The 24,855-nt window shown below is 39.6% G+C and overlaps 2 protein-coding genes across 2 annotated transcripts in view; one reads left to right on the top strand and one right to left on the bottom strand.

Annotated features, from left to right (window-relative positions):
• Positions 1-18,650, top strand: part of TPP2 (tripeptidyl peptidase 2) — a 55,553-nt gene extending 36,903 nt beyond the window's left edge. Inside the window, exons 28-33 of the mRNA XM_032442690.1 lie at positions 4,775-4,926; positions 5,043-5,139; positions 6,218-6,348; positions 7,613-7,820; positions 15,764-15,883; positions 16,430-18,650. Coding sequence (XP_032298581.1) covers positions 4,775-4,926; positions 5,043-5,139; positions 6,218-6,348; positions 7,613-7,820; positions 15,764-15,883; positions 16,430-16,519 — 798 coding nt within the window. The 3' untranslated portion in view covers positions 16,520-18,650. The remainder of the gene's footprint in view (positions 1-4,774; positions 4,927-5,042; positions 5,140-6,217; positions 6,349-7,612; positions 7,821-15,763; positions 15,884-16,429) is intronic.
• METTL21C (methyltransferase like 21C) lies at positions 17,237-22,523 on the bottom strand. The gene is made up of 5 exons (XM_015851482.2): positions 22,177-22,523; positions 20,541-20,695; positions 20,025-20,167; positions 18,398-18,515; positions 17,237-18,135 (listed from the first exon to the last, which is right to left on the bottom strand). Exons 1-5 carry the CDS (start codon positions 22,335-22,337, stop codon positions 17,741-17,743), a joined length of 972 nt encoding a protein of 323 aa, XP_015706968.1. The 5' UTR covers positions 22,338-22,523; the 3' UTR covers positions 17,237-17,740.
• Between the last annotated feature and the right edge of the window lie 2,332 nt (positions 22,524-24,855).

The raw sequence follows: 24,855 nt of genomic DNA, 5'->3' as shown, positions 1-24,855 counted from the left end.
TAATCCCTAGTTTTCTGGATCAAAAGCAATGCCAAGGGACTTAATTTTATCTGAACACAAAAATAAAAACCCTTAGGGCATGGGTTTTTATGCAGTGTTTTCCTGTCTTCACTATGTGTAGACCTGAAGAAAAAACAAACAAACAACAATTCCTTTCTCTCTGACTGCTGATCACTTGATAAGTATATTGTTCAGAATTCAGTGATGTTTTTCTTGGATCTCTTGATTCCCATTGAAGTAGAGAGAACCACATTATATTGGGATGAAACTACAGCATAGGAAGTTCCGCACAAATGTGTGAAGAACTTCCTTATGGTGAGGGCGACGGAGCACTGGAACAGGCTGCCCAGGGAGGTGGTGGAGTCTCCTTCTCTGGAGATATTCAAGACCCGCCTGGATGCCTACCTGTGTGATGTGGTGTAGGGAACCTGCTTTGGCAGGGGGGTTGGACTCAATGATCTCTAGAGGTCCCTTCCAACCCCTACAATTCTGTGATTCTGTGATACTAGCACAGGAAGGTGACTTACCCTTGTTTGCAATGTCTAATCACATGCTAATCAGCCCCTTTTCAAAAATGAAGTGTGCCTACCCAATTCGTTTAAGTCTGGCTTGTGAGTTTAGGTACTTCATTTTCAGTTTAACCATAAAACATAAACATTGCCATAGAAACAATGTTACACAAATTATCTGCATCTTAAAGTAGCTACAAATTCCCTTGACACATTCCACTGTGTGTACGTAAGCATGCAAGTGCAGGGCATTTATTACATGGAAAATAAGACCAAAGATGATTTTCTTCAAGGAGGTTTTAGTTAGTTATGCTTTCAAATGCCTTGAAATGAAAATAGTATTTTTAATGGAATTTCCATGTAAAGTTCCAGATGTTGAAACATCAGACGTAAGTATAAATTAAAATACTTAAATGAAATGGTTATCTATTAATATAGGTCTCGTGAGGGCATTTTATATGTTGAGGATATATACAAGTTATGTTCAAGTTAAAAGTAAACTCTCTGAGGCTTACCAAATTGTACACAGAGTATAGCAGAGTGTTGCCAACAGGAGCAGAGAGGTGATTGTCCCCCTGTACTCAGCACTGGTGAGGCCGCACCTCGAGTACTGTGTTCAGTTTTGGGCCCCTCACTGCAAGAAAGACATTGAGGCCCTGGAACATGTTCAAAGGAGGGCAACAAAGCTGGTGAGGGGTCTGGAGCACAGGCCATATGAGGAGAGGCTGAAGGAGCTGGGAATGTTCAGCCTGGAGAAGAGGAGGCTCAGGGGAGACTTTATTGCTCTCTGTAACTTCCTGAAGGGAGGTTGTAGTGAGCTGGGGGTTGGCCTCTTCTCTCATGTCATTAGTGATAGGGCAGGGGAGATTCAGGCTGGACATTAGGAAATATTACTTCTCAGAAAGGGTGGTCAGGCACTGGAAAGGACTGCGCAGGGAGGTGGTGGAGTCACCGACCCTGGGGGTGTTCAGGGAACGACTGGATGTTGTGTTGAGGGACATGGTTTAGTGGGAGCTATTGGTAATAGGTGAACGGTTGGACTGGATGATCTTTTAGGTCTTTTCCAGCCTTGGTGATTCTATGATTCTGTACTGACCAAAGTGCATGCCGTGTATACTTCCAAAGTTTTTAATAGTGCTAATTTTTTTATAGGATAAACAAAGGGCAGCTTTCTCATTAATTTGTAAGTTGCCTTAAGGTAATCCGTTCAAGGTAAAATATTCTTGCTCGCTGCTCTTCAGTTTGTAGCTCCTGTGTGACCTATTACAGGGAAGCTGCTTTAGTAGGGGTTGAACTTTTGATGATCTCTTAAGGTCCCTTCCAATGCCTGTGATTCTGTGATTCATGAAGCTTCCTTCTCCTAGCTCTCCGATAAGAGAAAAGGCAATGACAGTGTCACTCTGGGATGTTCTAGTAACTTGAGGGGGATGCAGAGCTTTAAGTAATGCTGGTGTTTACTCATGGAGTAGAGAAAAGAGAATGCAGATGCCTTCAGTCTGCATAACCAATGCCTATTGTGTTTTATTAGACCGTCTTATTTACCCTTTGAAATGCATTTGATTTCTGCTGAGAAGCATGCATATTTCTCTGTAAACTCTTGAAAAAGGTGCCAAGAGATGAGGCTTATTGTTTTTCTTTCAGAGGTCATAGCTTGTAGTGTTTGTAGAATCTCATGTGACCAAAGCCAGCTGATTGAGAGAGCAGTGATTTTACTGCCTTTTTGATGGCTTAGCTATGTATAAGGGCTGCTCTGAAAGTAGTGCCTCCTATTTTATTACGTTGGTTCATGAAGTCAGAGGAAAATGGGTGGTGATATGTTAGTAGAGGCTGAACCTCCTGCCATTATTCCAGTCCATTTTGTTGCCTAGCAGAAGGGCATTCTGACAAAATGGTGTCTGGCATCAAAGTGCATGTGAAGGAAAGGGGTGTCACTGTGTTCCTTCCAGATGGAAAAAATAGTGCCCACTGACATTCATTAGTGCTTGCTGGATGTCTGTGGAGACCAAACAGTGGATGCGAGCACAGTAAGGTGGTGGCTGGTGCATTTCAGCAGTGGCAGCAGTGAGTTACTTTTGCTGATGCAGATTGTTATGGCTCCTACTCATTGCTGGCAAAAATTCTGAACCAATGATGATGGATACATTGAAAAATAAGGTTTTGTAGCTGAGAATTTGTTCTATCAAATAGTGTTATCATATTTTTTGCATCTGATGTAGTTTCCATGGAAATAAATAGGAGGCATTACTTTCAGAGTGACCTACATTGAATTAGTCTCTTAAAAGAAAATGTGCATCGTTTATAGCTAGGATTTTGCTAACATGATTATACTTGGTTTGAAACCTTAAACTGGACTAGCAAAGCCTTGTGATTTAGGCAAGGCTTGAGAATGCCCAGAGCATTTGGGTACATAACCTGAAACTTTTGTTGCTAAGTAAGGTAGTGGAGGACCTTAAGTAAGGAAATGCTGAAGTATTAGAATACTTACAGGAAGGCAGATTTCTTTCTCAGGAAAGTGTTAGTAGAGTGTGTCTCATAAAACACTGCAGACTCGTGATTCAGATCTTTTCACTGGACTGATTTCTTAGGCATCTCAAAATGGTTTGCTTTAATGAACTACATTATTAGTTTATACCTTTCTAATTACTGTAGCCAGCCCCAGCACCCTGTTCCTGACCTCTGTATCCTCCACTACATGAGGATACAGAATTTGTGAGTTTGTGAATTGTTCTGTCATGCTTTGGTCTGGGTATTGCCAAAGTCTTGTTTAGGTGTGTGTACATAGGTCATGCACGAAATACTGGTGTAGGGTAGTTCCTATGAAAACTACAATGTGCTCTAAACAACAGTGGAAAAAATCTATCTGTAAATGTAACTTCTGTAGTTCAACCTGTAACTGCTTAATAAGTAGCAGGAAGAATTGCCAGGAGGGAATATTGATGTCATTTTGTCTTAGGCATAGTGAATACTATGCTGGTTACTTGGCAAGCTGCTGGTCTGATTAGCTGTCATTAGAAATAAAATTGTTCTGCTTCAGCATTCTTGAATAGATTTAAAAATGTGATGTTAAAGTCTATTATTCTAAAGTTAAGCATAGTCATTTCATATAGTCACCCTTATACTTGACTGAAATATATCGTGCACGAGATTGCATTTCATTATGTAGCACTGATATCATTTCTGCATTCACACAGGTCTGTTTCGGGGTAATTGGACTGAACAACTAAATTGCCAGAACAGTTGATTGGGCAGCATGATATTTCAGCAGGATAACTGTGTCTGAAGTATTTAAATTGAAGTCATTTTCTTTGTGAAGTACTTTAAATAGGGAATAGCTGGATATGTGCCCTCAGTGTTCAGTTACTAATGTGGTTTTTGTGTTTTTTTTCTTTTTAAAGGCATCAATAAAAACAACAAAATAACCACCAGCAGCTGTAGTGTCTTAAAGAAAAAGACTGAAGTCTAATATTGGCTTATTTAAAAGCTTATCTGTAAATTATCTCAGGATTGGCTTTCAGAGCATGGTGTTAGCTTAGTTAGCTTTAAAATCTTGTAGCTGATTTTCTTGTGCTAATTGTTGACTACCATGAACTCAAGCTGTAGTTATATTTCAGTGCTAGCATTCAAGAGTTATCAAAGTAGTAAATAAGCTGTATTATCTTTCACCTTGTCATGATGTTATGGTATAGAATACCAGCAACCAAGAATCATAAAACCACGATACACCTGTTTTGAACACAAATACAGGTGAAACTGGGACATCTCTAGCAGCAAGCTAAGACACAGTTGTCTATGAGCGCAATAGCTAATTTGGGGGAAGAAAAATTCAGGAGAAATAAACTTGTTTATTATATGATGTAATTCATGTGTGTATATTACTGTATTATTTCTAGAGTTCAGTGATCTTCATTTGCTTGTTTATTGCTAGATTTGTAGGATAGGATCTCTGTCTTCTTTACCTTCTAACCAATCTGTTTGCTCTCTTTAAAAACAACAACAAAAAAACCCTGCTGTTTTCCTAATTAATATTATATAAAATTATCTGAATACACAGAAGTCAACTTGTTCAATTTTAAGCATCATCTTATGCTAAGCGTGCTATTTTGTTATTTGCACCTTTATATTGCTTAAAAATAGTTCTTAGAGACTAATAATACCTGTGCTCTTGGAATTCCTATTCAGTGTATGTGTAGCTCAGAGTAGTTGCTTGCTATGATTTATTTAGCTTTTGTATCCCTCTCAATATGTGCCTCTTCTCCCACTTCCAGGATGTCCTTACAGTTCACTATCATCTGATACCATCACCATCCAAGAGTAAAAATGGCAGCAAAGAAAAAGAAAGAGAACAGGAAAAAGAAAAAGATGTAAAAGAAGAATTTGCTGAAGCTTTACGAGATCTAAAAATACAATGGATGACCAAGTATGTCTGCTGTTGTTACTACAGAACCTTGAAGCAGCTATACAAAAGAAACTGAGAAAAACATTGCTTTGAACTTCAGAATCTGTATTTTCATGTTCTATCCTCCTCTCTTCTAGGCTGGATACCCCTGATGTGTACAACGAGTTGAAAGAAGCCTTTCCTAATCACCTTCCGCTGTATGTTGCGAGACTTCATCAACTGGATTCTGAAAAGGTTATTTAATGTTTTAAAATTTCGTCTCACTTCATCTGTTTAGCCTAAACAACTGAATCTTCATACATGTTTGGTCTTGAATTGATTGCCATAGCTGTACTCAGTACAATAAAGCAGAATATCCTGATTAGATTGACAGTGAAGTAAGCTGACTGAACATGAATAACTTAATCCTGCAATAGAATGAAAGAAGGTGTGCCTTCTGTATGTTGGCTTGTCATCTGTTCCTTGTTCAGTTAAACATATTCTAAGCTTCCTTATCGCTTTAGGCTACAAAATATTACTTTGATAATATCTGAGCAGAGCACATTTCTCATTTTGCTCCACTTATGAATTGATAATATGTTGCATCAGAATTGCCCAGACAAGTGAGGGCAGTAACCCCTTGAAATAATACAGCTAAATTTACCATCTGTCATTGCCATCGAAAAATGACAACTGCAAACTATTACACAGAAGTGTCTGTGTGCATGGGCTTTTTTTTCTTCATCATGAAGAAATACACCTTCACGTGTATGTCATTAGTTTCAATTTTTTTTTCATTTTCATCCTGATTTTTCATTTCAGTCAAAAGTGCATAAATGCTACCATTATTTCTTGAGAGAACATCAGTTTTTTTATGGAACGTGTTTTCTTCCTGTGAAATCTGCATCTGTGTGTTTACATTTTTTTTCTAGTCTCTTTTGAGTGAAATGTACTACGTACATGGGATGTCTTGATAATGCAGACATATGTGTGCCCTGGTGGCGCAGTGGTAGGAATGCCGTGTTGCAACACCGGGGCCCGAGTTCGAATCCCCTGTGGCGCAAGTGATAGAAATGCTGCTCTGCTACACAGGAGGCTGAATCCTGGGGGTTGGACTTGATGATCTCTAAGGTCCCTTCCAACCCGCACCAGACTGTGATACTATGATCATCAGGTTTTTCTACATGAGAAGTTGGAGAAAGTGTAGAAAAGAGCATAGTGTATCACTTAGTCTAATTTCTGCATGCCTCACAGTTATCCCTAGGGGTAATAAAATCAGCAATCAAGTAACATGATTTCATATCTCTAAATATGTTTCTTCCTCTTCTTTTAGGAACGTATGAAGAGACTTGATGAAATTGTTGAAGCCGCAAATACTGTAATCTCTCATATTGATCAAACAGCATTAGCAGTTTATTTTGCTATGAAGACTGATCCCAGACCTGATGCAACTACTATAAAAAAGTACCTAACCAGTAAATAATTTTCTTGCATCCTATTTTTGTACTCTCTGTACTTTCTCTGCATATAAGAATTGGAATGACTATAACTGTCTTGAATGGCTTCTGTTGTTTTTCTAAGCACAGTTTCAAGCTTGTTTGCAGGATTTTCTTTATTATGTTTCATGAGTACAGGAACAGGGAAGTCTGCAATTTGTTACCTAGAAATGGTGAATAAAGTAAGGGTGCTTTCAGGATGTAAATAACTCTGGAAAAAAATGGGATACTAAGGTTGTATCTAAGCTTAATGTCACATCAGAGGAACCATTAGAACCTTGATGTAGAGGCTTGTATTTGAAATGCTAACTTCCTTTTCATAATACTTTGCAACCTTTTGTAACTGGGTTAGCAGCTAAAATTGGCAGCAGTCTTAGAAGTAACTGCTTGCCAAGGATATCATTTGTGAAAGATACGTTGAGCATACTTCTGAGTATTTTTGAGAATCTTTTTTTCTATTATTTTTCTTTTTACTGTTAGATATGTTTCTGTGATTTATCAGTATTCATCCCTAGGAAGACAATATGTTTAAACTGATACCCTAGTCTGGAGAATTATTGTGTTGTGGTTTTAGTTGCAAATACCAGAGCTACAGATTTGAAGCTTAGGGTCTTAGGGAGGTTGAACATTTATTTGTTGTGTTAGATAATATACCGGATTTCCATTGTAAAAGTAGTCTAGCTTTCCTGAATGTGTGTGTATGTAATTCTAGAGTTACTGACATAAAAACAAAGTTACGCTATAATAAATTTCATTCTGAACATTTCTTGGTAAGTTGAACCATTAGGTCATGTGGTTGAATCTAACATCTGAAACTGAACACCAGATGTAGCAGTGCTTTAAATGGGTGCAAGTCCTTTGAAGTCAGCAGAATTGCATCTGCTCGTGTTAGTGCTGGATTTGACTCTGTTTATAATGCCAAGAGCTGTAAAGCTATATTTCTAGATGCTGGCTTACTTAGTTTTAAAATTCTGAGCTGCCCTAGCCGTAAGATACCAAAGATGTTTCAAACTGAGGAGAACAATCGAGTTTTTGTCGTTTATAGTATGTCTCAGATATTTTTTTTTTCTCAGTTGTTTTTAGTTATTGTAAATAGCCCTGTTTTTAGGATGATGTTTGTGCTTATTTTCAATGTGCATGTGCTAACTGCTGGTTGTCGGTACTGATTCTGTTCTTAATGATGTGTCTATAAATAAAGTCCTTAATATTTTTCATGCTGCTTTTTTTTCTAGTGAAATGGAAAAACAGAAGACTACTTTAGTGGACGCACTTTGTCGAAAAGGAAGCGCACTGGCTGACCAGCTTCTTCATCTGCAGACCCAAGATGGGGCTGCTTCCAGTGATGCTGAAGGCAAGGATGAGGATCATGAGAGTTGCTCAGAAGCCTTGACAGAGACATTCTGGGAAACAACGAAATGGACTGATCTATTTGACAGCAAGGTAAGAGTGCAGAGTAAACTTCCTTTTGCATATTGTATTTTTTTTGTGCTCCTCCTGGAATTATGCACCACCTCTGTGTGCACATGTTTGTTCCTCCCTTCTGCATTTTCATGCTGTCCCCGTAAGTTGTGCTTCCTTAATGAACTTTTTTCATAGAGATTTTGCAGAACCTATCAAATCTGTGGTAAACCCATCTCTCTGAATGTTTACATAGGGTTAAAAGGAAAGGAATAGAGTACCAAACTTCTTTGAAAAAGGTGCTTGCTTTGTTGAATTGCCCCCTCTCTGTACCTTTCAGGCATGGTTTTGGAACTTGTGAGCTGCTGTAGCTGTACACAGAAGTATAAACAGCTACTCTGTGTAGTCCTCCATTCTTTTGCCCCTTCTATAAAATAAGACAGCAGAAGTTTTGTGTTTTGCTATCATTAATGTCTATAGAAGTAAAAGAAGAAATTCTTGGAAATGTTTACACTGAAAAATTTATTGGCAAAAAATTTCTTGTTATTTTATGTTTACTGATGCTGAAACTAAGTTTTTCTGTTTCAATTTGAAACAGCTATTCCAGAAGAAAAGAGTCATTTGAGGCATTCTACTTGAGTATCTTCTAATTCACTGAGTTTGACCTTTTAATGATTGAGTTACTGTGTGCTATGTAATTAGTTGCTGTGTGTAACTCTGTGTATGGCTTTGGAAGATGAAGCAGCTAATGCATTTATTTCTATTTCAGTTAAGCTGCCAAAGCACTTCAGATAATTACAAAAGAAAATCATAAAAATAATTAATTTTCTTGATAATAAGCAGTCTTCCTAGTAACAACTTGTGCTTTAGCTGGAGGTTTGAACAAGAAGGTTGATGGTCGCTACTCACTTCTTTTAGCACATGTACTCTTGTACACACGCATCTTTTAAGCATATTCTTTCTGATCTTCATCTGATTATAGTATCCCATGATAGCAGATTGTCCTTTAACTGTACTGTGTAGGAAAGAATTTTCTTCCTGTGTATCTGTAAGTACAATACTGGCAATAGTGAACCCCTTAATCTTTTGATTATAAACATGATGTGAATAATTTCGACGGAAAAACTGCCAGCATGGCTGTCCAGCTGGAAACCTATCAAGAAAAGTGCTCTGGGTCTGGAATGAGCAACTCTGGTTTGATTTGGACATATGAGCGGGTGGATCCAAGCATGGGACCTATCTGTGTGCGAGTGCAGGTTATGCTCTGAAAACAGATGCTTCTGTGCTGTTAAATAGGTAACTTAAAGGCTGATATTGTAGCATTTCATGTGGAAGTGAGTTCCATTGTGGTTATGCATTGTTTCTTTGCTTTCCTTCTTGGAGTTACTAGTCAAGCAAATCTGAACTGATTATGGATACTAACTCTAGTGCAGAACTGTTGTGGAACGCTCTGAGTATTTTAGACCAGTAGCTTCTGAAAACTCGAAAATGAGTCTTCCTAGCCATCCTTGAGATAGGTCATTGTCCTATGCTTTTTCTGTCTTGTACCCATATCTAGCCTCTCTTACTTCTTCCCACCTGGCCTATTTGCAGTTTGTCATCTCTGGTCTCTTGCTGTTGTACTAATTGCCATGTATCAGTATAGTAGTGGTGACCAATATGAATAATATTACAAAGGCCACACAAGTGATTGTCGTATCTTTCCTATGAGGAAAGGTTGAGACTGTTTAATCTGTAAACAGAAGGCTCAGGTAGGTATTCTTATAGTGAATAATATGTGATGGAGGAAGGGAATGAAAAGAAGATGAAGCCAGGCTCTTCACAGTGGTCCCAGCAGCAGGGTAGGAGGCAGCAGGCACAAACCACAGGAAGTTTTCTGCTGTAAAAGTGATCCAGCACTAGAATGAGTTACTCAGATAGTGTTGAAGTCTCAGCCCTTTGAGGTGTTTGTCATAGCTTGGCAAGTAACTTAGCCTGCCAGTTTCTGTGGTGCTTTCTTCTCATTCTTTCTGCATTCTGCAATCATATTGGCGAGTTAGCAAGTATGCAGTGATAATTAATCAATCTAATCTTTCAGAAGACCACGTTATGGATATAGCCACTTATCTTTCCAGTGGTACTGTTCAGCAGTTCTAACCCCTATAGATTAAACAAAAAAGCTTGAAGGGAAAGAAATAAGAATACCAAGCAGTATCATCATGTATGTATGATTAGTAGAGCTGAGACTTAGTTTTTTCACATTTTTATTTCTATTTTCTCTTTCTGGAAACTCTGAAAGGGATGAGGAGTGAAAATAGTGTGACTTCAGGTCTTAGTTTGCTTATGAAGGAGACAGCAGTGCACTCTAATGATTTTCCTTGCTAACAGATTGGGAGAAAAGAACTAAGGCCAGACCTAGGGGAGTTATTCTCAAAAGAGAAAACAATTCTGTTTCTTCTTCATTGTTTTATAGAAGTTCTATGTTTGCTGTGGTTTGTATTCTCTTATCTCCATTGCTGTCAGGTGTCGTGTCCACCTGGTAGTTTCCAGGAGAACTAACTAGTAAGCAATTTGACAGCTCAGACCTGCTGTTTGAGCTGTTAGCAGTATGCTTTCCAGCCAGCAAGGTAGCGTTCTTTGTGTGGTGTATGACAAAAGGAGGCAATGACATTGCCTTCAGATGGGTTGCAGGCACTACAGAGCGATAGCAGACAAGAAAGAAGGAAAATTGGCTCATCCTTTCTGATAAACAGTGACAGTTCAAGAGGAGAGTGATCACTATCCAGAGAGACACTGCTTCCTTGGCTGCTGACCCGTAAGCAGGGATGAGGAGGGGTGAACCCAGGCTCTACTACTTCTGGTCACTCTGGTGCATTGCTTGCACCTGAACTCCCTTGGGTTAGCCATGTCTTCTCACCTGGTGCTCAACCATTGGTTGAGGCCATGACCTAACAATTCCACTGCATGTGGTCATTCAGAAACATAAACAGATAATGATGTTCCAGTTATGCTTTATTTAGCTCTATTAATGTCCTAGAGTATAGATCTGTATTATGGTATAACCTAGCATGAAAAAAAAAAATAGGAAGAATGTTCTACTGTCTGTTGCTGTAAACTATGAGAGTAGCAATACATGTGTATCATGGGCTGTTGTTTTTCTACAAAAACAAAAAATGAATGGGACGATTTGCAGCTCTTTCTTTCCACTCACTTCTAACAAACTGCCTCAGATGCTCAATCTGACTGGTCAATATTCACCTATTTTTATTGTGGCAAGTTTTGTAGGTGGGATTGTGCTTAAAATTTTCTGAAACTTCTGTTTGAATACACACAAGTATCTTCTTATTTTAAATATTGCTATTAGCGTCCAGTTTTCTTCCTTTGTAACTTTTTATCCATGTAGAATAATTGTTCCTATAAGCCTCTGGCTCAGTGTTACATACAGTTTTACTGTTTTACTACTGGATTATTTTACTACTTCAGAAACTGTGTGTTTGGTGCATGTAATTTTGTTTTGAAGACTGGTAGAAGACAATCTGAAGTTCTGAGCATTTAAGAGAAACGTTAATGTTTGTGTAGCTCACATCCTTTTAGGAGTCGTAGAATTGCCGAGGTAGGAAAAGGCCTCCAAGATGGACAGGTGGACTAGATCATGTTGCACCAAGACTTCCAGAGGGAAGTTTGAGAATAGCATTGAGAACATAGTAGTATTAAGAGCTTCAAAACAAACTCTAAGAAACAGACAAGTATTATTGCAACAAAGGGCAAAGGTGACTTTGCTGTTCATGATAGCCTTCAGTACAACGGACTTGTGCTTGACAAAATTCACACTGGTAGTAAACAAAACAAACAAAAAGTCTAGAATGCATTTCTGTGACTGAGTTCTGGAAAGACTTAAATGAGGCAGCAAAGTTATTCTAACACATGAAGTTAGAACTGAAAATATGGAGCTCTTACTATACGTGAACATGATTTTGTGTCATTAATACTCAAAAGGTGGAGCAATAGGGTGAGAACAAATGGATGTTAATATTCAGTACGGTACTCTAGTGCTTCATGTAATCTAACAGCTTTAGATAGAAACACTGCATTGTTTTTTTACCTCAAAGCTTTATTGAGTCAAAGTTCTTCCAGATGACAATGTTTAAAAGCTAAGTGAATTTCTGAAAACTGTGTTTTCTTCTATGTTATTTCTAAAGGTGCATTGAGAATAGCATCACTTCTGTGTGTTTTTGTTCAACCCCTAGTAAATCAAGTACTATTTGTGTACTACCTCTTTTCTGCTATTGAAGTATGTGCATTACCACAGAGTGTTCTTAAATTCCCTTAACTGCCTTTTTCCACTGAAGTATCATGCTTGTCATCATGTTAACAAGTGTGTAGGGAGACTGTTGCTTGCTGTTGATAGTAAGTACATTGTTCCTTAGTTAGATCTCTTATCTCTGAAGTTTTATTTTAAATGATACATGAAAGAAAATATGTATTCTATATAGAAAAGCAATTTGAATATACCACAGTTGAGGTAGCTCTGTTCAGCAGGCACATTTGTGATAGTGCCTTAGTATTTTTTTAGTATTTAAGTATAAATTTGGTTTATTTATTTATTTTAAATTTACCTGAATGTAACTGTAAACTTTGCAGGCCAAAATGACCAGATTTAAACAAAACTTCTACAGGAGAGTAGTAGGATTTACCTATTTCTTACTGACCCTGACTCGTCTATAGTATTTAACTCCCCAACAGCTAATCCAAAGGTTAAGGAAAAAGTCATGTTTAAAAATAAGCAAACAGATAAAATACCCAGACCTTTCCATCCTGCCTTCTAAGAATCTTTGGCCTGGAGTGTTTTCCACAGACATATGCAGCTGTCTGTTCCAGCAGATCATACTCAGTCACTGCCAAAAGCTTGTTGCTCTGCACTTGATTCCATGAACTCCTGTTCCTCTCTGAAAATAAGATAAGTCAATTTTTGTATGAATATTGCTTTTATTTGTAATATTTGATTGAGCAGAGAGTCAACATAAGTAGCTGAGAAACCTTAGTTTATTCCCACAGCAACACTTGAGCCTGAAGAAGCTCACTCCCTGATAATTATAATCACAACAGCTTCAGTATTCTTACAGGGAGGTGTGTAGTCTATAGGTGTTGTATAATGTAGCATTTTAGTTACTTGTAAATGCAGATACATTTTAATCAACAGTTCAAATAATGAAGTAACTAATTATACTAATCTCTTTTCTTTTTGCCAAATATTAAGATCCCAGAAAGATTTTCATTATGTAGTTGTTTAGTATTTGTGGATCTTCAGTGCGCTGGCTTTTTAAAGAAGCGTTTTCAGCTTTGAAAGGGCTGTAGCCATGCAAATGTGTTGAGAGAGAACTTCAGAACTTCAGAACTTTATCTTCCAAAGTGTATGCATCTTTTTGTGGCTGTCAGCAAGTTAGGCAGGCAGTTACCAACTATTGCTGTGGGTAAAGCTTTAAGTACACTTATTATTACGGGATATTAGCTTGGGATTGTAGGTTTAGTTCCCAACCCAAAAGCACCCTCAAAGTGTATGTTGTTTTGTTTCCCTTGATATGGTTCTTTGGCCAGTTTCTCATCTATATCATTTGTTCTATAAAAGCTGGCCCTGTATTAATTGAAATCTTGAAATAATACCAAGCATTTAGAATTCATTCCTATTCTTACACTTAGTAGCTATTTTTGTATGCTATAGATTTATTTGCTGTTGTTATACATTCTGATAGCAGCTCTTTGTTATATCTATTTATATAGTTCTGTGATGCTATAAAGCTTGCACTTTTGTAAGGCTTACATGTGCATTTATTGATCAAATTAATGAAGTATTATTTCTTAAATCCTTACTTGTAAATCTATACTGATTTTAAAGCATTTCATGCATTATTCTTAACTTATGAAGTTCTAACAAACTTTCAGTATTCTTACTTGCTTACAGTTTACTGTGGGGTTTTGTTTGTTTATTTTTCAAGCACTTAGACAGAAATGATCTTTTATCGAAGGGTCTTGGAGCACTGTTTCAACCTTTTGGTCCTTCAGAGATTTTTCTCATTTAGAAATACCCAAACTTTTATTTGGCCAGAGTAAGGGTGTTTCGTAAAATACTTTGTTTTTTTGCCACAAAAACTCTAGGAAGCCCTGTTACGAAAGAAATGCTGTCAAGTGGCTTTCATCCTGCCTTTATCACTGATGTTCAATAACCATTCAAAACTTACAGGGGTCAGGTAAGAGCTTTCTTAATGGAGCAGTGACATTATTTCTGGTTAGCCTTTAATATGTTATATTTGCTGAAAGCTCCAATGCATCTCTCACTTATTTTTGGTTTGTTTTCTTTTGGTTTGTTTTGTGGTTCTATCATATTTTCAGAAAGGATTTTTTTTTCTTCATTTTACTTCTTTAAGTTTAGTTTAATCGAGTCTGCTGATGGATCCACTGAGCAGTTGTTCAGAAGTGTTTGGATTGAGAATGCAGCATGCAAAGTACTTTTCCAATAGCGATATTTGGAAAGATTTGTATGTGAATGGTGCTCTATGCTCATTGTTGCATATGTGTGTGTGCTTTAACTAGTACAGTTTGTATTGAAAAGCTATTGCAGCTTAAGTGAATACTTCAGCATAACCAAATAATACTGGAAGACGGAAGAAGAATGGGCAATGCTTGAGTGCTTTGCATTTGAAGTATTTGGCTCTTCAGAGCTTGAAAACTGTACCTTCACTTCCATGATAATTAAGTGTGCCATTTCCTTTTCTTGCTCAGTCTTTTAGATATAGATACTGCAGAATATTGCATGTCAATTAACAGTCAATAAGTGTGTTCAATTAGCTAAAATTAGGCAGGTTCTTCATTCCTTGCAGAATAGGAATATTGGATTCCTTACTATTTTATTACTAGAAAAATACTTAAAATCTTAATAAAGCAAAATATTTCTGTACATCCTTGAGGTGTTTTTTTGTTGGCTTCTCAGTGGTGTATTTTAAGTATGCATTGTTGGAAAACTGTCTTCCATTTGAGGAATCAGAGGAAAGGAAAATCATTGTACTGAGTGAATGAATTGCAAACTCTATTACCAGATTGCATTAGAACTGTACTAAAAATAATAGTAATGCCATGTTCTCCAACTTAGGTGCTGTTACTCTTTTAAAAAAAATAATAAAATAGGCTACTTACTGTGAGTATTCCAAAGGGAATAGATGAAAGTGTCCTGATTCATCACTAATTCTTAATGATGGGTGAAGTAGTATGAACCACCATGCAACACTCTGAACGCAATTACAATGTTCAGAACCTGATTTATTTCACATATCTCTGAAGTAAGCACGTTCATTCACGAATGCTAGTTGCAACATTGTCAGGTATTGTGAACACTATCAAGTTTGAGTGTCAAGAGGAAGTTTTCTTATCGTCTATTCTTAATACAGTGCCAGTGTTGAGGAGTTGACCAAAAACCTGAGGTTCGTCTTCACGCTTACCTGTCTTCATTGCCTGTTTATAACTATGTGCATACCTCTGTATGTATACATATATATACACATATATCATTCAATATATATGTTCATATTTGTTTCTGCAGTAAGTTTATTTCCTGCGAACCAACACTCTTAATGGGGTCTTTGTTTCTGTGGATTACGGATATGTCTGCCTTGTTCTTGATTTTATTTTGCTTAAACTACTTTTTACCATTGGATTGCAAATGAAAATCCAAAGAATCTAGGAATGTGATGACTAAATAATTTGAATAATGATGCCTGTATTGCATAAAATGTTCTCAAGTCAGATATGTTCATGAAGTCATAAGTAGTTTCTAGGACATTCGTGTTTATAACAGCCACTAGGAAAGATCTGTTTTCCTGCCAAAAAAAAGCAATCTCTTTCATGTAAATGTTTAAATCACTTCTACTACCTGAAGAGAATCTGCTCAGTTATTTGTTAAGCCTTATAAGAGCCATATATTTTAATATCTAAGCTGTTATATTTTCACCTTGTAGGTTTTGACTTTTGCCTATAAGCACGCATTGGTGAACAAAATGTATGGGAGAGGGCTCAAGTTTGCAACAAAACTTGCAGAAGAAAAGCCAACAAAAGACAACTTGAAAAACTGCATTCAGGTAAAGTGTATTTAGTAAAATGATGGTCTATATTAGTGCTGAGTAAATGTTTAAACATAGGAGGCATAATCTTTGTTATATTTTACGTTGTAGAACTCAAAGTGCTAACCTTATCCAAGCTTTTGATGTTTGGTCCCATTTTTAATAGCAGTTTCTTCTTTCATTTTTTTATTTTTTTTTTTCTAGAGTACTTGCCATATTTCTTCTGCATATTTCAATCATTTATGTGGGTGTTTAACCACTGTTATCATTACTGTTAGTAATCACGAATAGTACCAATATAATACAGGTAGAGAATCAAGGGGAATTACTGTACCTCCTACGAAATATGATCACATCAAATACTTGTATGTGTAATTGAAAGGCTGTAGATCACTTAGCCTTTCAGAGCTAAATAAATTAAAGTTCTCCGGGCTTATCTTTCTGATTACAGATATCCTTAGTGAGCTGTTCATGTCAATGCAATATTTGGTGGAAGGACTGAAATTGAAGAATAAGATCCATGAGTGTCTCACTATCTTTTTAATGTTTGCTTTCTTTTTTCAGCTAATGAAGTTACTTGGATGGACTCACTGTGCAACTTTCTCTGAAAACTGGCTTCCTGTTATGTATCCCCCTGATTATTGTGTATTCTAGGAGTCTGAACATTGTAAACCTAAAGTAATTCTATAAGGGCAGGATATGAAAAGATAAGTTTGATTATTATTTTTTTTTTAAACGCATGTTTTCATTACTGAATGTCGATCATTACATTGTGTGTATTTATCAGTAAAGGCACCTGGGTACAGCTTAATACCTGTTAACCTGACTCCAGTCATCAGGGAGTTACCTTATTGTGCATCCCATTGCTGGCAATGGATGTGCCAGAACTGCCAACACAGAGGATTTGGAATTAGGCTGATGTAACTTACTGCATGCACGTTAGGTTCTTAACTGTTAATTTTAACTGCAAACCTGTAAAAGCTCTGTATTTTTTACAGTAAAATGACTTTTAACACGTTTGATCTTAATTTCATTTTCAATTGTATGAAGGCCTTAAAGCTACTTAAGGAGTAGCTAAAACCTTATTTATTAGACAAAAGTAATGGGACATAATTATCCGTATTGTTTGCAGGAGTTTACATTTGTGGTTTTGTTTTATGTTTATTTGTTTGGTTTTTTTTAATAAGAAAAATTCAACCTCTGAAACTGTTAACAGATGCAGCTCAGAATTGCTGATGCATAGGTGCTCTTGTATATCTTCATTTTGGGGTGATTTCGAGCAAACTCAAAAATCCATGTGAACCTGAGTATCAGGACAGGCTGATACGTGTATTATAAAGTGCCAGACAGTTAAATCTTGACCAGGTATTGTAAAGCTATACATATATGTTTAATAATGTTAAAAATGTAAAACACGGCAGAATAAACGTGCAGAACTGACAATTGGAAAACACCATGTGCACTCTGATACTTTAAGAGATTAAGGGAATAAAAACAAATAAAGTTAAAAATATCGGTTTATCTGGGAATACGTAAATGAAACTTGCTGAAAGAGAACGCCTTCCAAACAGCAGAAGTTGAGTGCAGCCTAGAAGATCAGTGCTTTCTGTTAATGCCTCCCTGCTATCTGACTTACTGCCAGTGCTCCCCCAGTGGAGTGAAATTGGTCTGTGTGAATAGGTTGCAAGTGTGAACCCAAGACAAATGAACTGTAGTACCGCCTTGCCAGATTTCTTGTAACACAAAACGCAGAATTCAGATACAGCTACAGCTTCACCGACATAAATGCACAGAGGGCGTACCGTAATTCCACATCGCATTCCAAACTGCGAGATGCAGGCATTAAATCAAAATCAGTAGTTGGTTTTTTTCCCTTCAGTTCTCTCTTACTGTGGCTTTAAGCAACTTGACGTTTGATTCTGGAAATTCTGCCAGGATGGATGTATCAAATATACTGCAAAGTTGTTCTAAAAATTCATAGTCCGTACTGAATCTGAATTTATTTGCCCACAGTAAAACAGTCCCTGGCTGGCAGAAGTACACCATTGTTGCTAGCAGGGCATCCAGAGCACTATGATGGTATACAACATCACTTGCCAGTATAAAATCATAATGGTGAGTTGATAAAGGGAAGTCTTCATTGAGTCTTTCCCCCCACACCAATTTTCTCACTTCAGGTTTGTGCGTATTCACGTTGTGTGTATTTCTTGAAATATTGAATGAGAGATTTTCAAGAACTTCAGGCAAATCGGTAGCTGTAACATAAGCTCCTAAAGAATACATAGATTTGTTTTAATCCAAACGTATATAGTTGAACCTAAAGATATAGACTTCTTGTGATATTACTTCCCCTGCTTCCCCCTCCACAATTACTAGCATCTTCATTAACAAGACAGTATTCAACTTGCTTTCATGTTTTTAAAGAGCAGTGGTGAATGTATTAATTTCAGCTGTTGCTTCATTGCTTTTAAGTAGCAGTCACAGATCTAGATCGTGTTTCACAGGAAATCTGAAAGGAAATAGTTTACTGACCTAAGATGGAAGCCACGATGGAAACCAAGCCTGTTCCAGCACCAATTTCCAGCACTTTCTTGTCTTTGAGGTTGAATCGTTCTTGATTTGATTCCAGATACTGAGACAAAGCCAGTGCCTGAAATAGTTACCACGTATTCATAAGACGGTATCAATTAAGTTGCACAAAAATTAATTTGATGTTTTTATACTGTATTTTTTTATACAGTGGAAAACACTGATGGCTGTAACATAAACATAATATGGAAAGAAACATTGTGTCCTGTTCTTTATGTCAAGCGATTCCAATTAAAGTAATTTATTATCATTTTAGGTTTTGTGAGATAATGGATTTGCAGCAGACACGTATATCATTTGTGATTCCTTTTACAGCTCAAGATAGGTAGCATCCAGATGGGAGCTGTTCTATTGATAAGTAAACATAAACAGATGCCAAAGAAATTAACTGCTCTTTTACTCGTCTTCTTCATGGTGGTGTTGGGGTTTTAACTTCTGTGCTTTCTTATAATGCAACGCTGCCTACCTGCTCTGGGAAGGCTGACAGCTCATGAATCACCCATCCAATTTGCACAAGCTGTCACTTTGCTTGGGAGGTTTTACCATCCACGATCTGACACCTGGTTAATTTGAGAACTGATGTCATTCCATGACATGACATTCCAGGTTAGGGTACCATTTCATTCATCCATATGCTTCATTTTTCTCTTCTTTTTGGTCAGACATTGTTGGTGAGCTTTTCCAATAAATAAACCCTCTCTTCCTTCAGAGCCACATTTCTGAGTCTCCATTAAAGTTCTTTTTTGCAGCAGGAGGAATGAAGATTGGAAAAGACCTGTTTGCAAGTTTGTATATTGCACTGGGATAGCTCCAGAATGTTCTTTGAAAGAAACATTTTCAGTATTTCCAAGCAATTTTAACATTCTTTTTCCCTGATATCTTCATCCAGCTGACAAATAGGAAGAGGTAGGTGTGTGTATGTTGTTGTTTCTTTTTATTTCCTTAGTTCTGTACATAGATTTACCATCTATTTTAGTCTGGGGAAAAGGAGGCTGAGGGGAGACCGTATTACTCTCTTCCAATACCTGAAAGGTTCTTACAGTGAGAGTGGGGCAGGTCTCTTTTCTCAGTGACAAGGTACAGGATGAGAGGGAGTGGCCTCAAGATGCACCAGGGCAAGTTTAGGTTGGATATTAGGAAGAACTTCTTTACAGAAAGGGTAGTTAGGTACTGGAATAGGCTCCCCAGGGAGGTGGTTGAATCACCATCTCTGGATGTCTTTAAGAGCTGTTTGGATGTGGTGCTCAGTGATATGATTTAGTGTAGGATTCTTAGAGTTAGGGTACTATGGTTAGGCTGTGGTTGGACTTGATGATCTTCAAGGTCTTTTCCAACCTGGGTAATTCTATGATTCTATGATTCTATTCACTTCCATCCCCCTTTTCCTTTGGTGCAATCTACCAAGTCAGTGTAAGGCAGAGTTTTCTGCTCTGGTGCTTCACAGCTTGGTTCCTCACAAGAAACAGATGTTAATTAAAAACAATTATCAGCTCAAGGTTTGTCTACCACTGTCACGACTGATTTATCTGTCACGTCAGCTCCCTGGCTATCATATATAGAGAGTACTTACCCCAGGCCATACCACCGCTCCATAGTGTTCTATGGATTCCTGGATGACAATGCGCTGGCCTGCGTAAGTGTAATGCTCTTTGTCGAAGTAGTGGGAAACTGTGGGAGCCCAGTTCTGCAATATTTTAAGAATTACTGGTGAATCTGTGAGAGAGAAAGATAAGGTAAAATCGGTATTTTATATTCATATGTTAACGCACAGCTTGATAAAGTAATTCGTGAGTATTGTATGTGAGCGCATGCACTGGAAAAGCTGTTGGGTGATGGGGCTCCAAGACCATCTGCTCTTCAGCCATGGGCAGCTTTGAGCTGGTGGGGGCAGCCCATGTCAATTGTGGAATTAGAATATTCTTCCTAGGTTTGGTCCAAAAGTAAATGACATCAGAGGAAAAAAGCCTGGGAAAAGTAGAGCTCAAGAAGAAGAGTAACAGATTGACGTTTACTATCCAAAGACAGAAAAATGAAGCGATGCAATGCCAGCATGCCACAGCAATTACAGTATTACAAAGGATTATACCGGAGTTGGATTCTGCTGTTGATGAGCAGTTGGAGCTGCAAGTGCAGTTCTCAGAGTCACAGGGCTCTTCACAAGCTTCTCCTTCCACTGTTTGGCAGTCTATTGCCCTTTGCATCCTGTTGGGAAATAGCAGCTGCTGTGCAGAGATCTTGGAGCTGAAATAGAAATACACGTATAGAAAGTTGAGGGCAATTTCTTAGCGTAAGATGATTGGAAAGCTGCCTGTGGGATCTCCCCATCCTGCTCTGGCTCTGCCCAGGTTCATGTGATTGTGTTGGGTGGCCTCACGCTGCCAGAGGTTTCACTTGGCATCTCATCCAGTCCCCAGAGGAGAAGCTTGGCAGTGCATGCAGGTAGTTTTTAAGGGCAGAATGACTGCTGACAGGTGGAGGTGGTTTATTTGCACCCACAATACTGACACCATTACAGTTCTACTGATACCCGATCTAGTCCTTACCGCTCTCTTTAGTCACAGGCATAAGATTTGTGTGCCACCTCCTGTAGCGTTACATCATGATACATCTGGATTCAAGGACATTAATGTACAAACAGCTTTCATTTATTATTGTGAATGACCAACTCTGCCTTAGGGCTGCGGGCGTAGGTTGCTACTGAGCTACTCATTGCTCTTGGGCGGTATCTGCATCATCGTGTGCAGGATGGTCCCGTTGCTGCTGTCCTACTAGAACAGGCATTTCTTACAGTTTTGGTGGTTTTCTGATCCATATTTCACTGAAAGTGATACATCTCTTATAACTTGTGGAAGATAATGCGGCAAGCAAAATCCGTTCCCATAGAAAACACTGGCTCTTTGTGGTGGTGAACAGCTGAGTTATTGGGAAAGTGGTTCTGGATGGAATCGACACCTGGGGGCTACTGGTCTTTGACTTTGTTGCCAACAAAGTTGCAACACCACATTTGATTTCTTCAGAACTTGAAGGAGATGGAATAAGTCACACAACCGCATCTATGTGACTGCCGCGTGAAGTGAACGAGGTAATAAAATGCTTAAGAGCCAATTGTAAGATGGTAATAAACCTTACGGTAACGCTTTATCCCCTCTAAGAAACTTTCTGCCTCAACCTCTGAGTTTCATTGCTTGGGAAGGGCTTTTGGATCTGACCGCGTGGCCCGAAATAAAAGAAGTAGGTTACTGAGCAGCAGTAGCGTGTCACTCGGTCCCCAGCTGTGAACACAGCTCTGCTGAAAGGCTGCTCCCTTTTCCTGGCACGCTATCACACCACATTGCCTGTCGTAGTCGGAATCAGCAGGCAAAAAGCCTTTCCATCTGCTCAGAGGGGAGCACTGTGGTGTGAGTGAGGACTGGGCGAGCGCTCGGTGATTCTGAGCACTCATGCAAACTTCTCATAAGCTGCATAATATGCGTGTGTGTGTGTGAATATATATATATATATATATATATATATATATGTAAATGCTAAGAGCGCTGCTGTACACCCTTAAGCTATTTGAGCCCACGAGGTACATGCATCCAAACGCAGAAAACCAATGGTCAAACCGGGGTTAGGTTTGCGTGGGGAGAGCAGGAGAGGAGCGCAGAGCTGAGTTCCTTTGTTAGTCAGCAGGAAGCAGCCGCAGCAGGGTCAGGGTTAAGGCAGAGGAGCGGTGCCGTTACCTGTTGTGCTGCAGGGCGCTGAGAGGCTCCCGCAGCCCGATGCCTTCTCCAGAGGTTTTTATACCACCGCGCACCTGGAAGCAGCCGCGCTGCCCGCGTGGGGCTGGTGGGTTATTTACAGCAACATGACCAGGCAGCGTGAGAAGGGCTCGTTTCCCCATGCTCGGATCTTTTCCACTTGGGGCGTGAAACGAAAACGCTCCTGAACCTCATAGTCCCGAGTGCTGCAGCCTCAGAAGCAGAACTTTCGGGCTCTTTCAGCTTCTCATTTTCCAGGCTGGTTGTGCCCCGTTAGGATTTCCAGTCCTGACCCAGGGGAGCGGCTGAGAGCGGGAGGCACAACCCAAGAGAGGATGAAATCGAGGGGTCGGAGGCGGCTCCGAGGGAGGGTCAGGGCTCGGCAGGCTCCATGCAGCCGGTCCTATAGCCGGGAATCGGGAGCAGTAGCAATGGGAACTGCGCTCCCGCAGGGAGGTCTTGTTGCTCTACAGCACTAACGGGACTTACAGATGTCAGAGATACGCCAGATGTGCGTTCCTTACACACGTTAAGAACCGAGCAGTTGTGTGAGTTTTCTGTAGATGCCTTTCCGCTCTCCTCAGAAAGGATTTTTAAGGAGAAAAAAAAAGAAATCGGAGTAAAAAGGAGCTGTGAAAGCCGAAGGGCCAGAAAGCAGCGGCAGGTTGGAGCAGGAGAGGAGGGCAGCAATGCAGACTCGGCTCAGAGTGTAAGGAAGTGCATCCTTTGGGGAACAGCCCGTGAATTCGGGTCTTGTTCTCCTAAGCAGGGACCCGAGATGAGCCCTTTGGGGCTGTGCATTTCCCACCTCGGCCACGGGATGGCTCCAGCAGTCGCACCGAGTGCGGGAGACGCCTGGATGCCTGTGCCAAGGCACCCTGGTCTCCTTTCTCTGAAATCAAGTATTTATAGGAATCTATCTATTTATTTAGTTATTTATTTATGGGTAGGAAGGTCTGAGCATTAAGTTAACTACACTATATCTTAAATACCGCACCTGGTCCTTGAGCACTGCACAGCCCCCCTCCATTGTGGAAATGGGGGGCCCTGAACAAGGCCAGGAGCTGACAACGGAAAGAAAACAGGTATTGGCATTTGGAATTGGGATAAGTGCTGAGCAAAGGCACTGCGCTTTGACATCAAACCAAAGGAAAGGGCTCGCTCCTTGTTCTGTCTCATGAGGGCAGCTGAAAAGCTGCTTCAGGATCAGTGGTACAGCATAGTTGGAAATAATTTAGGTGTGGTTTTATTTCTTGCTTGTAAGTTAAGTGGGTAGCAACATTAGATGCTTGAAATACAAGTGATGTTCAAATGTACTTCATACATAATTTCTGCAAATGCTTCTTGTGCTGCCCTCTTTCTCCAAGCACTTTTTGTTTTATGTTGCAAATGAGCCTCATCTTGGGGGTGCAGCACCATGGCACTAAAGTTTCTGCAGGCTTGAGTGGGCAGAGGGCAACCCACCACCACTTCAGGCCTTGTGAGGGATCTGTTTTCTATGATATAGAATACAGAATGGTTTGGGTTCGAAGGGGCCTTAGGCCACCCAGCCCCAACCCTGTGCCATGGGCAGGGCTGGCCCCCTCCATCAGGCTGCCCAGGGCCCATCCAACCTGACCTTGAGTGCTTTCAGGGATGGGGCACCACAGCTTCTCTGGGCAGCTCTGCCAGCTCCTCACCGCCCTCAAAGCAAGATGTTTCTTCCTGACATCTAGCTTAAATATCCCCTCTTCGAATTTAATACCATTTGGCCTTGTCCTATCGCTATCAAGACATGTAAAAAGTTGATCCTCTGCTGAATATGAGCTCTCTTTAAGTACTGGAATGCCACAATGGGGTCTCCCTGGAGCCTTCCTCAGGCTGAACAAGCCTAGCCCTCATCCTGTCTCCATAGGACAGGAGCTGCAGTCTTCTGGTCATCTTCATGGCCCTCCTCTGGACTTGGTCCAAGAGCTCTGCATCCCTCCTGTGCTGGGAGACCCATACCTGGGTGCAGTACTCCAGGCAGATCTTAAATGGGCAGAGTAGAGGGGGGAGAAGTGTGGCTTGAGGTTTGTTTGCTTGTTTTAGTTCTGTTTATGTGAAGCCCTGCTGGTTGTGAGGCTCTCTTCCCTTTGCTGTGCTCTCAGACTGCCAGCAATGCAGGCAGGGTTTCCTTCTGCTTATCAAGGAGACTGGTCACAATCTGTCAGGACATTGCAGGGATGTTACCAGCTGCCACCTGGAGCAGGGTTTGGCGCTGAGGAGCAGCAATGCTGGTGGGAGCTGATGAATGATAAGGCTTTCTGTGGAAAGGAAAAAGGGTTTTAAATGCCATAGAATCATAGAACGGTTTGGGTGGTTTGGGTTGGAAGGGACTTTTGAGATCATCTAGTTTCAACCCCCTGCTATAGGCAGGGACACCTCCTTCTAGACCCAAAGCTCACAGCCCTGTCCAGCCTGGCCTTGAATGCTTTCAGGGAGGGGAAATCCACAACCTCTCAGGGCAACATGTTCCAGTGTCTCATCACCCTCACAGTAAAGAATTTCTTCCTAATAATGTCTTTTGAAAGGGTCACCAAACTTATAGTTTAGCACCCTGTATTTAATATCACACTTGTGATTTTTCACAAGCTTTTGCAAAGGTACTTGCTAAAGATCCTTAAAGAAATCGAGCTTTGA

Source organism: Coturnix japonica, chromosome 1 (assembly GCF_001577835.2).
Source record: "Coturnix japonica isolate 7356 chromosome 1, Coturnix japonica 2.1, whole genome shotgun sequence".
NCBI classification, from domain to species: domain Eukaryota; kingdom Metazoa; phylum Chordata; class Aves; order Galliformes; family Phasianidae; genus Coturnix; species Coturnix japonica.
The sequence above is the reverse complement of the archived record's forward strand: the minus strand, read 5'-3'. Positions and strand labels throughout refer to the sequence as shown.